This window comes from Balaenoptera physalus, assembly GCF_965194825.1.
Source record: "Balaenoptera physalus genome assembly, chromosome: 3".
In the NCBI taxonomy this organism is placed as follows: domain Eukaryota; kingdom Metazoa; phylum Chordata; class Mammalia; order Artiodactyla; family Balaenopteridae; genus Balaenoptera; species Balaenoptera physalus.
Window position 1 is genome coordinate 148,639,581 of NC_138890.1, and position 13,210 is coordinate 148,652,790.

General features: G+C 37.5%; 1 protein-coding gene across 1 annotated transcript in view; it reads right to left on the bottom strand.

Annotated features, from left to right (window-relative positions):
* The window catches only part of TTC23L (tetratricopeptide repeat domain 23 like), a 58,106-nt gene that overhangs the window by 8,639 nt on the left and 36,257 nt on the right, over positions 1-13,210 (bottom strand). The window contains exons 10-12 of the mRNA XM_082453897.1: positions 7,929-8,056; positions 3,661-3,810; positions 1-83 (exon numbers count right to left, since the gene is read on the bottom strand). Of these exons, the coding sequence (XP_082310023.1) occupies positions 1-83; positions 3,661-3,810; positions 7,929-8,056 (361 nt within the window). The remainder of the gene's footprint in view (positions 84-3,660; positions 3,811-7,928; positions 8,057-13,210) is intronic.

Below are 13,210 nucleotides of genomic sequence, written 5' to 3' on the forward strand. Positions count from 1 at the left end.
CTCTGCATTAGGGTAAGGAGGTTTTCTGTGTCTCTGCTTTTACAGTGCTCATGTCCATATATGAGGATTTGAATCATCAGACACTGTAGGCGAGGTGAGAAGCTTAACAGTTTAAAGGGAATCAAATAACAAGCACCTTCATTATAAACCAGACTCAGGAGAGCACCAGTGGAACTGAGATGGCACAGGTTTACATTTCAGATGCCTCTACTACTCTTCCTCCTGGTTCCCTTCCAAGGAGGAAGGAGTCTGAATCGAAGGCTCTGTCCCCCTAGGGCTGCACCTGTATCATTCCACTTCACTGAAGCTTCCACTACCATATGTGGCTGTGGAAAACCAAAGTAACAGGCCTGAAAATTGACAGCATGCCTACCTAAAACCCGCAGTGCTTTCCACCAGGATTTTCCAAATAGCTGTAACCAAATGGGTAGATATAAATGAAATCAGTGTACGTGTCCCAAACTTGCATTGCATTCTCATGCTACATAACTTTACTCTTTGGCAGTTTTCCATTGTAAATTTTATTGCTGACCTGTCTATCCAATCAAGATGGAATTATAGGCACCAGATTTGCCCTCCCACGTGAAACAACCAGAAAAGAAAAAGTAGACGAAATATATTTGGAACAATCTTCAAGACAATGAACATTAGGCAACAAAGGACAGTGTTCCCTGAGAGAGGGAAAGCCAAGTGAAATAAACGCTATGATTGCCCCAGATTACTGCTTTGAGACCATCTCCAGGCTGTGATGCAGGGAAGTGGAGCTCAGCAGACGCCCTGAATGGAGGATATGGAGCTAAGAGTCTCAGGAGACTCTCAGGGCAGAGTAACAGAGGAGAGACAGCTGCATAGAAAGAGAATAAGAATATCTGTATCTGTAGTGTGTCCCCTTCAAGTGCGGTTGGCCCTCAGTCTGGGAACCTGCAGATACAGAGGGCCGACCATACTACAACATTTTATACTAGGGACTTGAGCATCTGCAGACTTTGGTGTTGGTGAGGGGGACAGGTGGGAAGTCCTAGAACCAATCCCCCATGGATACCGAGGGACAACTGTATTCAGCAGAGTACTGATTAACACAGAGCTGTAAAAACTGCCCAAGGCTTGAGAAAAGAATCATCTGAAGGTAAAGGAGGGAACAGTGCCCTGTGTTTATACAGGGCCAGGTATAGTGGCCTCTTCACATCAGCCAAACTGGAAAGCCTCATTGTCATGGAGCATTGGGTGGGCTACTCAGAGGTACTGAGGCTTTTGCTTCAGCAATGGGGGTTAATTAGCCCTTGACTAAACGCAGCCCTACTCCCATCTAACCAATCTTAAAAGCAGGACCTAAAAGGACCAAAATGTAATTTAGCTGAATTCCACAACAAAGTAATTTAACTGATTTCCAGAACAAAGTGCAAGAATACTTACAGAAATACAAAAATATCCAACACCAACAAGGTAAAATACACAATGTCTGGCATCCAAACAAAGATTCACGTTGAATCCCTACTCCAGATGGAGGATGTACACATGCCATCAAACATTCATTGCTGGTTGGGCTTCCCTGGTGGCGCAGTGGTTGAGAATCTGCCTGCCAATGCAGGGCACACGGGTTCGAGCCCTGGTCTGGGAAGATCCCACATGCCGTGGAGCAACTGGGCCCGTGAGCCACAATTACTGAGCCTGCGTGTCTGGAGCCTGTGCTCCGCAACAAGAGAGGCCGCAATAGTGAGAGGCCCGCGCACCACGATGAAGAGCGGCCCCCGCTTGCCGCAACTAGAGAAAAGCCCTACGCACAGAAACGCAGACCCAACACAGCCAAAAATAAATAATTAATTAATTAATTTAAAAAAAAAAAACATTCATTGCTGGTAAAATCCAGATGGGGCTCTCTTTCATTGACTTTGTATGGAACATGGTAAGCCCTTACAATGTATATGCTGGGGTCTTTTTTCATTTCAGGAAAGTTATCTCCAACGATTTCTTTGATTACTGTTTCTATTCCAAGTATTATAGTTCCTCTTCAGAAAAACAGAGAATTCTTTGGCTGAATCTCTACTTTGTCCTCCACATCAGCTACTTGCTCATTATATACATTCTTCCTTGTCCTCTGCATTATAGGAAAGCTTTTCAAATTTGTCATATAAATCACTGTTTCTTAAAACTGACAGGCTGTTACACCTCTAGAAGTATTAAAAATGCAGATTCTGGACACTCAGTGTCGTCTGGACACTAAGAACATCTGATTTGATGGTCTGAGGTGGGACTCAGGAGTCTGTTTTCTGTTTCATTTTTGTTTTGTTTTTTACTGACTCTTGCAATTCTAGACTGAGAAAATATTGTTCAACATCATTACAGCATGTTAAGTTGCTCTTCCCTATTTTCAATGTGGATTTGAATTTTTTAAATTTCTTGTTTCCCTGAAATAAATTCCTTCTTTTTTTTCTTTTTCTTTCTTTCTTTTTTTTTTGTTTTTTTGGCCATGCTGCGTGGCTTGTGAGACCTTAGTTCCCTGACCAGGGATCAAACCCAGGCCCCAACAGTGAAAGCACGGAGTCCTAACCATTGGACCACAAGGGAATTCCCTGTTTCCCTGAAATTCCTTCTTAATTCAGCCTTAGCATTTTAATCTCATCTCATCTTTTGGCCTCAAATTGTCATCCTTTCATTTTAAAGTTTTCTCTCCTTACAGGTTTATAATCCCATTACATAGCTGCCATCCATGTGTTTATGCTTCCCTTGAAGAAGCTATTCTGATCCTTACAACTTATTTTCGTAGGGTTTTCTTTTTCTCTGAATCTTCAAAATGAAGTCCCCTTTCTTCTGTTATTTACTATTTTCATACTTATTACATTAAGTTAACCTGAAATGAGATAAAATATCTCCACACCTGCCGATACATGTGTGTGTGTGTATTGCTTTTTTTTGGCCACACCGCACAGCTTGCGGGATCATAGTTCCCTAACCAGGGACTGAACCTGGGGCCCCTGGAGTGAAATCACAGAGTCCTAACCACTGGACCACCAGGGAATTCCCATGTGTGGATTGCTTTCGACTCTGCCTTCTTGAATATTAGTTGATCTTTACCAACTTTTCCTCTGACATTGAACTAATTTGGGTTTTATGTAGAGACATCACTACCGATCTTACCTAGTCTTTAGCGTGGGCTGTTAGTATGCTGACTGGCTGAACACAACTGTTAGTCACATCTCTTGCCACATCCTACTACTAGGCAATGAACTTCCAGGGTTGTCTGAGCTCCCTGGAAGGGGAATCAGTGCTCGGGTAATGATGGCTAGACAAGGTGTTCCTTATTCCAACACAACCTTTAGTGCTTTCACAAGATTCTGCTACTGCCATACCAAGTTTCCAGGATTAGGGTATTACTCTTCTAAAACTCTGGTCCAGGCACAGATACAACAAAAGTTTCTGTAGTCGTATTCTCCCTTAGCACATCTAAGAATGTGAAGAATTTTCAAAAGAGAACACTTTAAAAAAAAAAAAAGAAAAGAAAAAGAGAAGGAAGAAAAAAAAGGAAGGAGAGAGAGAGGGAAGGAAAGGGAAAACACACACACACACACACACACCCACCCACACACACACACACACACACATCTCCCCTCACATTTTGCTTACAGGCCTGGGAGCAAATGTAAAAAACCAGCCAGTATTCACCTTCCTTAGCAGCTGAATTGCCGTTCGGAGCTCTCCTTTGGCAAAGCAGATCCTGCCCATGTTATAAAAAGTTTCAGCCACTTTTTTACTACAGTCACCATAGCTGATGACCTGAGACTTCAATAAAGCCTTTAGCAGTCTGTAAGCCTCCTAGGGGATAAAAAAAATTGTACATATTTTTAATTCACCTGGTAATTCTGAAGGAGCACGCTGGTTGTATTCCATGAGCTTTTCAAACCTTGCGAAAAACTGAAAGAATAGAATGAATACACATAATATTTTAACCTAGATTCACCAACTGGCTATCATTTTGCCACATTTGCTTTCTCTTTAAAAAATTATATGTATATGTAATAGGTAACATTTTTATATACATATATAAATACATACACATATATATTTTTGTTGAAAATAAGTTGTGCTTAAGATACTTTACTCCTAAATACTTAAGCATGTATCTTCTTAGAACAAGAACATTTTCCTACATAACTACAATAACATTATCACTCAAAATTTTTTACATTGATATAATATTAATATATGCTCTGTATTCAAATTTCCCAATTGTCCAATAATGTTCTTTATAACTTTAAAAATCTAATATCCAATGAAGAATCACATATTGCATTTAGTTTTCACAATCCTTTAGTCTTCTTTAATCTGTAGCAGTTCTGCCCTTTCATAATATTGGCTTTTTTTTTTTTAAAGTCCAGGCCAGTTGTCTTTCAGCTCAACTCTCACTCTTAACTACTTACTATACAGCATATGATTTAGAGAAAAATTAAGTATACATTGGAAGTTATTTATAGAACAACATTGCTTGTACTCATTGGATTTCCCAATGTGCTTTCTTTAGAGGGAGTGAAGAGGTATAGTTATTGCTGGCACCCTCAAGAATGGCACATCACCCTCTGCCTGTGTTAACTATGTTGACATTTATAAATAGAACATTTCTTTGGAACTGGGTTGAACATGTAATCAACATCCTTATATATGGCATGTCAGAACAAACATAAAAAGGATGTCAGTTGTTGCTTTCCAGGAAACATTGCCAATAATTTAGGAGTCTCAAGGCTCTATATTATCTTTGCATTTTTCAGAATAGGAAGACATGCATATAAGTAGATTTTCCTATTTTTTCAGTGTACAAGTCTTTCACCTCCTTGGTTAAGTTTATTCCTAAGTATTTTATTCTTTTTGATACTTTTGTAGATGGGAGTGTTTTCTTAATTTCTTTGTCAGATTGTTCATTGTTGGTGTATATAAACGCAGCAGATTTTTGTATGTTGATTTTGTATCCTGAAATGTTTTTATATCCTGCGATTTATTAGTTCTAACAGTTCGTGTGTGTGTGTGTGTGTGTGTGTGAAATCCTTAGGGTTTTCTACATATAAGAATATAAGATCATATAATCTGCAAATAGAAATAATTCACTTCTTTCGTTCCAATTTGGATGACTTTTATTTCTTTTGCTGGCCTAATTGCTCTGGATAGTACTTCCAGGACTATATTGAATAGAAGTGGGCAAGAGTAGGCATCCTTGTCCTGTTATTGATCTTAGAAAAAAATGCTTTCAATTTTTCATCACTGAGTATGATGTTACCTGTGAGCTTTTCATATATGACCTTTGCTATTCCTAGTTTGTTGAATGTTTTTATCATAAAAAGATGTTGAATTTTGTCAAACATTTTTTCTGTATTCTTGCAATGAACATGTGATTTTTATCCTTCATTCTGATAATGTAGTGTATCACATTGATTGTATTTCATGTGTTGAACCATTCTTGCATCCTAGGGATAAATTCCACTTGGTCATGGTGTGTGGTCATTATAATATGCTGGTGAATTCAGTTTGCTAGTATTTTGTTGAAATTTTTGCATCTATATTCATCAAGGATATTGTTCTGTAGTTTTCTTTGCTTGTAGTCTTTTCCTAGCTTTGGTATCGAGGTAATGCTGGACTCATGAAATGAGTTTGGAAGCATTCCTTCCTCTTCAATTTTTTGGGAAGAGTTTGAGGAGGACTGGAGTTAATTTTTCTTTAAATGTTTCATAGAATTCACCAGTGAAGCCATTTGATCTTGGGCTTTTCTTGTTGGCACATTTGAACTCCTTACTAGTTAAAGTTCTATTCAGATTTTCTATTTCTTCATGGTTCAGTCTTAGCAGGTTGTATGTTTCTAGGAATTTACCCATTTCTTCTAGGTTATCCAAGTTGTTGGAATGTAATTGTTCACAGTAGTCTCTTATAATCCTTTTAATTTCTGTGGCATCAGTTGTAATGTTTCCTCTTTCATTTCTGATTTTATTTATTTGTGTCTTCTCTCTGTTGTTCTTATTTAGTCTAGCTATTCATTAGGATTGATTCCAGTAGCTCAGGCCCCTGGTTCTCACAAAGTGTGCTTCTCTGGGTAGAGTAGGCTGGCTCTTCAGTTGAACCCGTGTAACTTTCTCTTTGGCTTCCTTCTTTTTCTGATCTTTCATGCATTTCTTTCATGCATTTCAGGAATTTATCCTGGCCCTTAGAGTGCTTAATATGCTCAATATGTACATTAATCCTCTTGGCAAGAGGATTACCCTTAACTTGTTTGTTTATAACAATGCCAACAGCAAGCTGGGTAACACTGTAGACTCTTCCAATTTTGCCATGGTAACATTTCTGGGCATTCCTTTTTGAACAATGCCCATTCCCTTACTGTATACAAGATTACCTTTCCTGTAGATCCCCAAGGATGTGGCCAAAGAAATAACTCCATGTTTTCTAAAAGGCCTAGAGAACATACAGTGGATGCCTCTCCTCTTCCCCTTTGTGTTCATCGCTTTAAGGAATTACTGGAAGATGGCAGTTCTGGCCAATGGGTCCTGTTTATTTTTTATCAGTGGCAGATTAAACCCCTGTTTGAAAAAAAATGTTATATTTCATGGGAACACAATTCCCAAATCATCTGAGTTTCTGTTATGGTCCTCTAGAACAGGCTGAGAGTCTCATCTCAGGCTTGAGGTTGGGAGAAAAAGCTCCTTTTAAAATGGAATTATCCCACAGGAAATGTGTTATAAAATTCAGCAAAGTAACTCAATAGTTATTGAGCACCTACTATGTGCCAGTTACTGTTTCAGGCACTAGGGACACTGCAGTGAACAAAACAGACAAAACCCTTGTCCTCATGGAGCTTGTTTCCTAGTAGTAAAGGTGACCTGTCCACAGTCCTGCTTGTGGTTTAGATTCAGAACCACCTGGCACTCAAGACACTTTTGCATCTCTGTCTAGGAGCTTGGTACACTTGGTTAGAAGCAGAGAGCTGTCAGGCATTGGTACTGGTGTCTTATCACAAAGTCAAGATGTTCACTGTATCAGAACATAACAAGGATAAGCTATGAGATTCTGGCCAAGTACTTTCTTGGAAACTAAATTAAAATATTAGGTCAATCTGTGGCTTTACATTAATCTTTGGAACCAACAAAAAATATTGCAGCCACTGTAAAAAAAAAAAAAAGTCACAAACCACCACAAGGTTTTTTGCCTCTACAAGTGGCAATTAAAATAGAACTAAAGAAAATGTCATCATTTATAAAAATGTTCAAATGTGGAATAAAAAAAGCTTTTTCTTCATTCCTTGAAAAAAAATTCATACTTATTAAGTGCCTAGAAACTTACTCTTAAACTGGTTGTCACATGGCCAACAAGACCATGTCAGATCCACACCTGTTTCTCACATGCCTGAGGAAGAATAAAGTTGGCTGGGTCAGGTCAAAGTCACATGGGATCTCATGACGAATAAAGGTCTTCACTGCTTTCATGCTGAACTCAGTACATAAAGTACTTGAGTTTTTGAGTAACAGTTTAGACTCATGGGACTTCTAAGTAAAAGGTCAGCAATCAAAAGCATTTTCTATAACTGTTTTTTTAATGTGAAAACAAAAGTTTGATTAATAAAGAATTGAAGACCGGAAACTGAGAAGGAAATAATATATCAAGGGTAAAAGAAACTATCAGCTATATCCAAAGATAAAAGCCAATTTTGACTTAAAATATTAAATTTACAGGACCAGAGATTATATGTATCCAGGATTTGAAGGATCTCATGTTTCAAGATACAAGAAAAATACTTTTTTTTCTTTACTAATATTGCAAGCTGCACCAGCCCTATTTTTACTGCTGGCTTTACCTGAGCCTTCTCTGAGCTCCAGTTTCTGAATTATGAGATGAAGAAGGCTGTCCCAATCTAATAAACAATCTAGCAATTACATTTATGAGTTGATAACATTTACCTGTTTTTCCCCATTTTGCACAAGCCATTTGCAAAATTCTTCAATGGTCGTCAGTGTTTCATAATCCTCTGGGCCCAATGTTGTTTGATATGCAGTGATGCTTTTTATAAAATACATCTCAACAGCATCTGCAAAAAAGGGAAACAATTATTTAAGGCAATATGCTAGCCTTTACAAGTGTCTAATTTCAGCTTTAGCTAAATTAATTAGACAATTGCATGCTTAAAGCCCATGCCTGTCCTCTTTCCAGCACTCATAAAAGCCTCAAAAAGTCTGAGATATAATTTGATGGCATATCAGATGATGTTCTGATTTTATTCTCTTGATGAAATGCATGGACTTTCTGTAGGAAAAGAAAGCTTATGTCTGAACACTCTTATCCTGAGACCTAAAATAACCATCATATTAAACTCCCAAGTGCAATGCAAGACTATGTTTTTAGCTAAATTAAAATCTGATGGAGATTACTGCTTACTGGGGTTTCTGTTCAGTGTATGTGTGTGTGGAGAGAGAGGGTGAGTTTTGATTTTCAAAGAACTTTAAATATACAGTTGTTATTGTTTAAAAATTTACTTCTAATGTTGTCTTTTTTTTCCAAACATAATAGATGTTTATGTAATCAATCTAGAAAATGCAGAGAAGCAAAAAGAAAATGAACATTATCTCCATACACATCACTCAGGAACAGGCACTAACATTTTTTTTTAACCACTGTATTAAGGTATAATTTGTATACCACACATTCACCCTTTGTAATTATACAGTTTGATAAGGTTTTAGTAAATTTATATAGTTATATAATCATGATACATGATGTGATCACACAATATATAGTCTTTTCAGGCTGGATTCTTTCATGTAGCATACTGTTTTTAAGGTTCATCCATGTTGTTGCATGAATTAGTACTTTACTCCTTTTTATTGATGAGTAGTTTTCTATCATATGGATATATCACATTTTGTTTACACATTCACAAGTTGGTGAATATCCGTGTATGTGTATACAGTCTACTATGTTTATACACATACTTATCAGTTCCAATTCCATTCCTTTCTGTGGATTTGAGTTACCATCTGCTGTCATTTTCTTTCAGCCTAATGGCTTCCTTTAGTATTTCTTTTAGGGCAAGACTGCTACCAACAAACCCTGTTTTTGTTAATCAGGAAATATCTTTATCTCACCTTCATTTTTGAAGGATAGTTCTGCTGGATGTACAATTCTTGGTTGAATTTTATTGCAGTATTTTGAACATATTATTCCACTGCCTTCTAGCCTTCATTTATCTGATGAAAAATAAACCATTAATCCTATTGTTGTTCCCCTGTACAGAGTTGTTTTTCAACTGCTGCCTTTAAGATTTTCTCTTTGTCATTCAGCAATTTGACTTTGTCTAATTATGGTTTTCTTTGTGCTTACCTTACTTGGCACTGAGACTTTTGAATATGTGGATAACATTTTTATCAAATTTGGGAACTCTGGGGCCATTATTTCTTTAGATGCTTTTCTGCCTCATTCTTTCTCCTCTCCTTACGCAGCTCTCATTACGTGAGTGTGGGTACATCTGCTATTGTGCCACAGATCTCTTATGCTCTGTTCATTTCTCTTCAGTATCTCCCATCTCTGTTCTTTGGATTGGATCATCTCTAGTGACCTACTTTTGAGCTATCTCTATCTTTTCTGCTATCTCAAATCTGATGTGATCATTAACACATTTTTCATTCAGTTACTATATTTTAAAACTCTAGAATTTCCATTTTAGCTGGTTTTTAAAAGTAGTTTATATTTCTCTATTGAGATTTCCTATTTATTAAGTAATTTTCATAATATTTTCTTTTAATTCTTTGAACAGTTTCCTTTAATTCTTTGAACATATTTATGATAGCTGCTTTGAAGCCTTTGCTAAATCCAACATCCAGCCCACTTACAGTCAAGTTCTTTTTCTTTTCTTTTCTTTATTTTTATTTCTTTATTTTTTTTGGCTGTGCTGCTCGGCTTGCGGGATCTTAGTTCCCTGACCAGGAATTGAACCCAGGCCCTCAGCAGTGAAAGCATGGGGTCCTAACCACTGGACAGCCAGAGAATTCCCTAGAGTCAATTTTTCTGAGTCACAGGTTCCTGCCTCCTTGTATTCTTGTCTCTTTTTTGCTGACAACTGTATATTTTAGATAATATATAGGAGCAATCACAGATTCTGATACATCTTTGTGGGATTTTGTTTTGTTTTGTTTTTAAACTACAGAATCTGTCTCCCCCATGGAGCTTGGAGGCTAATGTCTTTGCTCTGGTGTTATTTTTGTGTGCGTTTGTTTTTTGTTTTTGTTTTTGATTAATAGACTTTTTAGAGCAGTTTTACATTCATAGCAAAATTGAGTGGAAAATACAGAGATTTCCAATATAACCCTGCCCCCAAATATGTACTTACAATGGTTAATTTTGTGTGTCAACTTGACTGTGCTAAGGGATCCCAAATAGGCTGGTAAAGAATAATTTCTGGTGTGTCTGTGAAGATATTTCTGGAAGATATTAGCATTTAAATTAGTATACTGAGTAAAGAAGATCTACCCTTACTAACATAGGCAGGAATTATCCAATCCATTAAGGGTCTGAATAGAATCAAAAAAGGGGAAAGGAAGAGCGATTTGTCTCTTTCTTTTCTTGAGCTGAGAAATCCATCTACTCCTGCCCTTTGGGCCTTTGGGCGCCAAGACTTACGTCAGTGGCCCCCACGTCCCCCAGTTCTCAGGCCTTTGGCCTCAGACTGGGATTTACACCATCAGCTCCCCTGGTTCTCAGGCCTTCAGACTCAGACTAAATTATACCACCAGCATTCCTGGTTCTTCAGCTTGCAGATGGCACATTGTGGTACTTCTCATTCTCCATAACCATGTATGAGCCAATTTCTATAATAAAGCTCCTCTTTTATATCTCTATCTATATATACTGTTGGTTATGTTTCTCTGGAGAACTCTAACACAGATTTTGGTATCAGGAGTGGGCTCAATAACTTGGACTCCCACTCACCAAGGCCAGCCTGGTTATGGCCACTGTGGTCTATGTCTTTCATCCTCTGTTGAGTGATCTGTATGTAGACTGGGGGGTACATTTAAAGCTCTGCCACATTTCAAGTCTCCTTTGCTTGTTACTTTCTGCTGGACTCTCCAGTGTCCCCTGCATGTGTATGTGGTTTCCCAGTTGGCCAGGGATGTTGGAAAGCTCATCTAGCCTTTCTATGGCTCTCTCATTTCAAGGTTCTTCCGGTTAAAATTTATGATTGGCCTGTGACTGACACCAACCAGTACGGCAAATTCAGGCTAACAAATATCAGGCGATCCCCAATTCATTTCCTACTAAGTCGGCCACTTTTATCTGATAAATCTGTAGGTTTTTGCCCCTTGCTCTAAACTGAGTCAGCGGTCTTCTCTGACAGCAAAGCTGCTGGTTCTCTTGGCTAGCTCCATGCTGATAGAATTGCTATTCTCAAGGACTAAGCTGGGGCAGCGGATGGACAGGAGCAGCCCCACGCAAGATGCCAGAAAGACTCTCTCTTTATCTAAAGCTCTAACAGTTTTTTGAGAATGATTTGCAATCTGTTTGCTGCTTATCTATTTCCAGTGCACTGAAATGGGTGTTTTTGATCATTTTATTTAGTTTGTGTGTGTGTGTGTGTGCATTTGCTGTGTATGTTGAGAGTGTATACAGACCTCTTTACAAAGCCACAGCCAGAAGTCTCTGCCTCTGTTTACATTTTGATGTACATTTTGATGCAGTTCTACTTACTTTGCAGTTCATTTTTCATGTTTACATATAAGTAACTATAAACAGTAGTATTTTCTGTGTCCTAAAAATTCAACTTATTTTTTCCTTAATGATGTTTTTTAAAATTAACCTTCTCTTTACTTATAAAATCTGGTCCTTTTATTTATTTTATTTTATTTTAGCCACGCTGCGCGGCTTGCGAGATCTCAGTTCCCTGACCAGGGATTGAACCCGGGCCGTGGCAGTAAAGCCTGGAATCCTAACCACTAGGCCACCAGGGAACTCCCAAAATCTAGCCCTTTTAAACACTACAAAATTCTATCTAGTTAATATACCAAATTTTCCTTTCATTTATTGATAAGGTTGTTTCTAATTTTTCACAATTACAAATACTGCCACAGTGAACATCCTTATACATGTTTCCTTTTCAATTTTACTAGATATATCAAATTGGTCCCCCAATTTCATATCAATTTACACTATCACTCCCAACAGCTATGAATGAGCAGACCTGTTTACCCACTGTCTGGCAAAAGCCAGATATTTTCAAATTTTTAAAATTTTCACATAGGATGGGTGAAAGCTTGATCTCATTACACTTTTAAAATATATATAGTTGTAAGATGTGTGACATCCTGCCAAATTGCCCTTCAGGGAGTTTGTAATCAAATTGTTCTCATCAATCACAAATGTTACCCTTTTTAAAATGTTGACAATTTGATAGAAGAAAATTGGCATCTTTGCTGTTTTATATTATTTCTTGATTATTGTAAAGTAAATGTAAATTTTAGCTCTTACATTTAGGACAGTGATTCATTTTGAGTTAATGTTTATGTACAATATGAGAGTGTTTGGGGGGTTTTTTTGGTGTGTGGATACCAATTGTTCCAATACTATCTGCTGAAAAGACTATCATTTACACATCGAATTGCTTTTGCACCTTTGTCAAAAATTAATTGGCCATTAATTAAGTCTATTTCTAGACTCTCCTTGTGTTCCAATGATTCTGATTTCTGTCTATCTCTTCACCAATACCACTCTTGCTAACTGTTGCTTTAGAGGAAGTCTTAAGATCAAGTGGTGTGATTCTCTCCAACTGTACTATTTTTAAAAATTGCTTTAGCTTCTTGGTTTCTTTGCTTTTCCATATAAATTCTAGAGTCGGCTTATCTATATTTACAAAAATTGCTACTGGGATTTTGATCATAATTGCATTAAATCCATAGACTGATTTGGGAAGAACTGACCTCTTTACTATATTGAGTCTTCCAATCCAAGAACACAGTGTGTCTCCATTTATTTAGGTCATCTCTGACCTCTTTGATCAGGATTTTGTAGTTTTCAGGACATAGATCCTGTATATATTTTGTTAGATTTATACCTAAGTGTTTCACTTGGGAGGAGGGGACCATTGTAAACGATATCTTTAAAAATTTTGGTTTCCAGTTGTACCTTGCTAATATACAAATATGACTGGTTTTTGTGTGTTGATCTTGTACCCTATGACCTTGCGAAGCTTAAACTC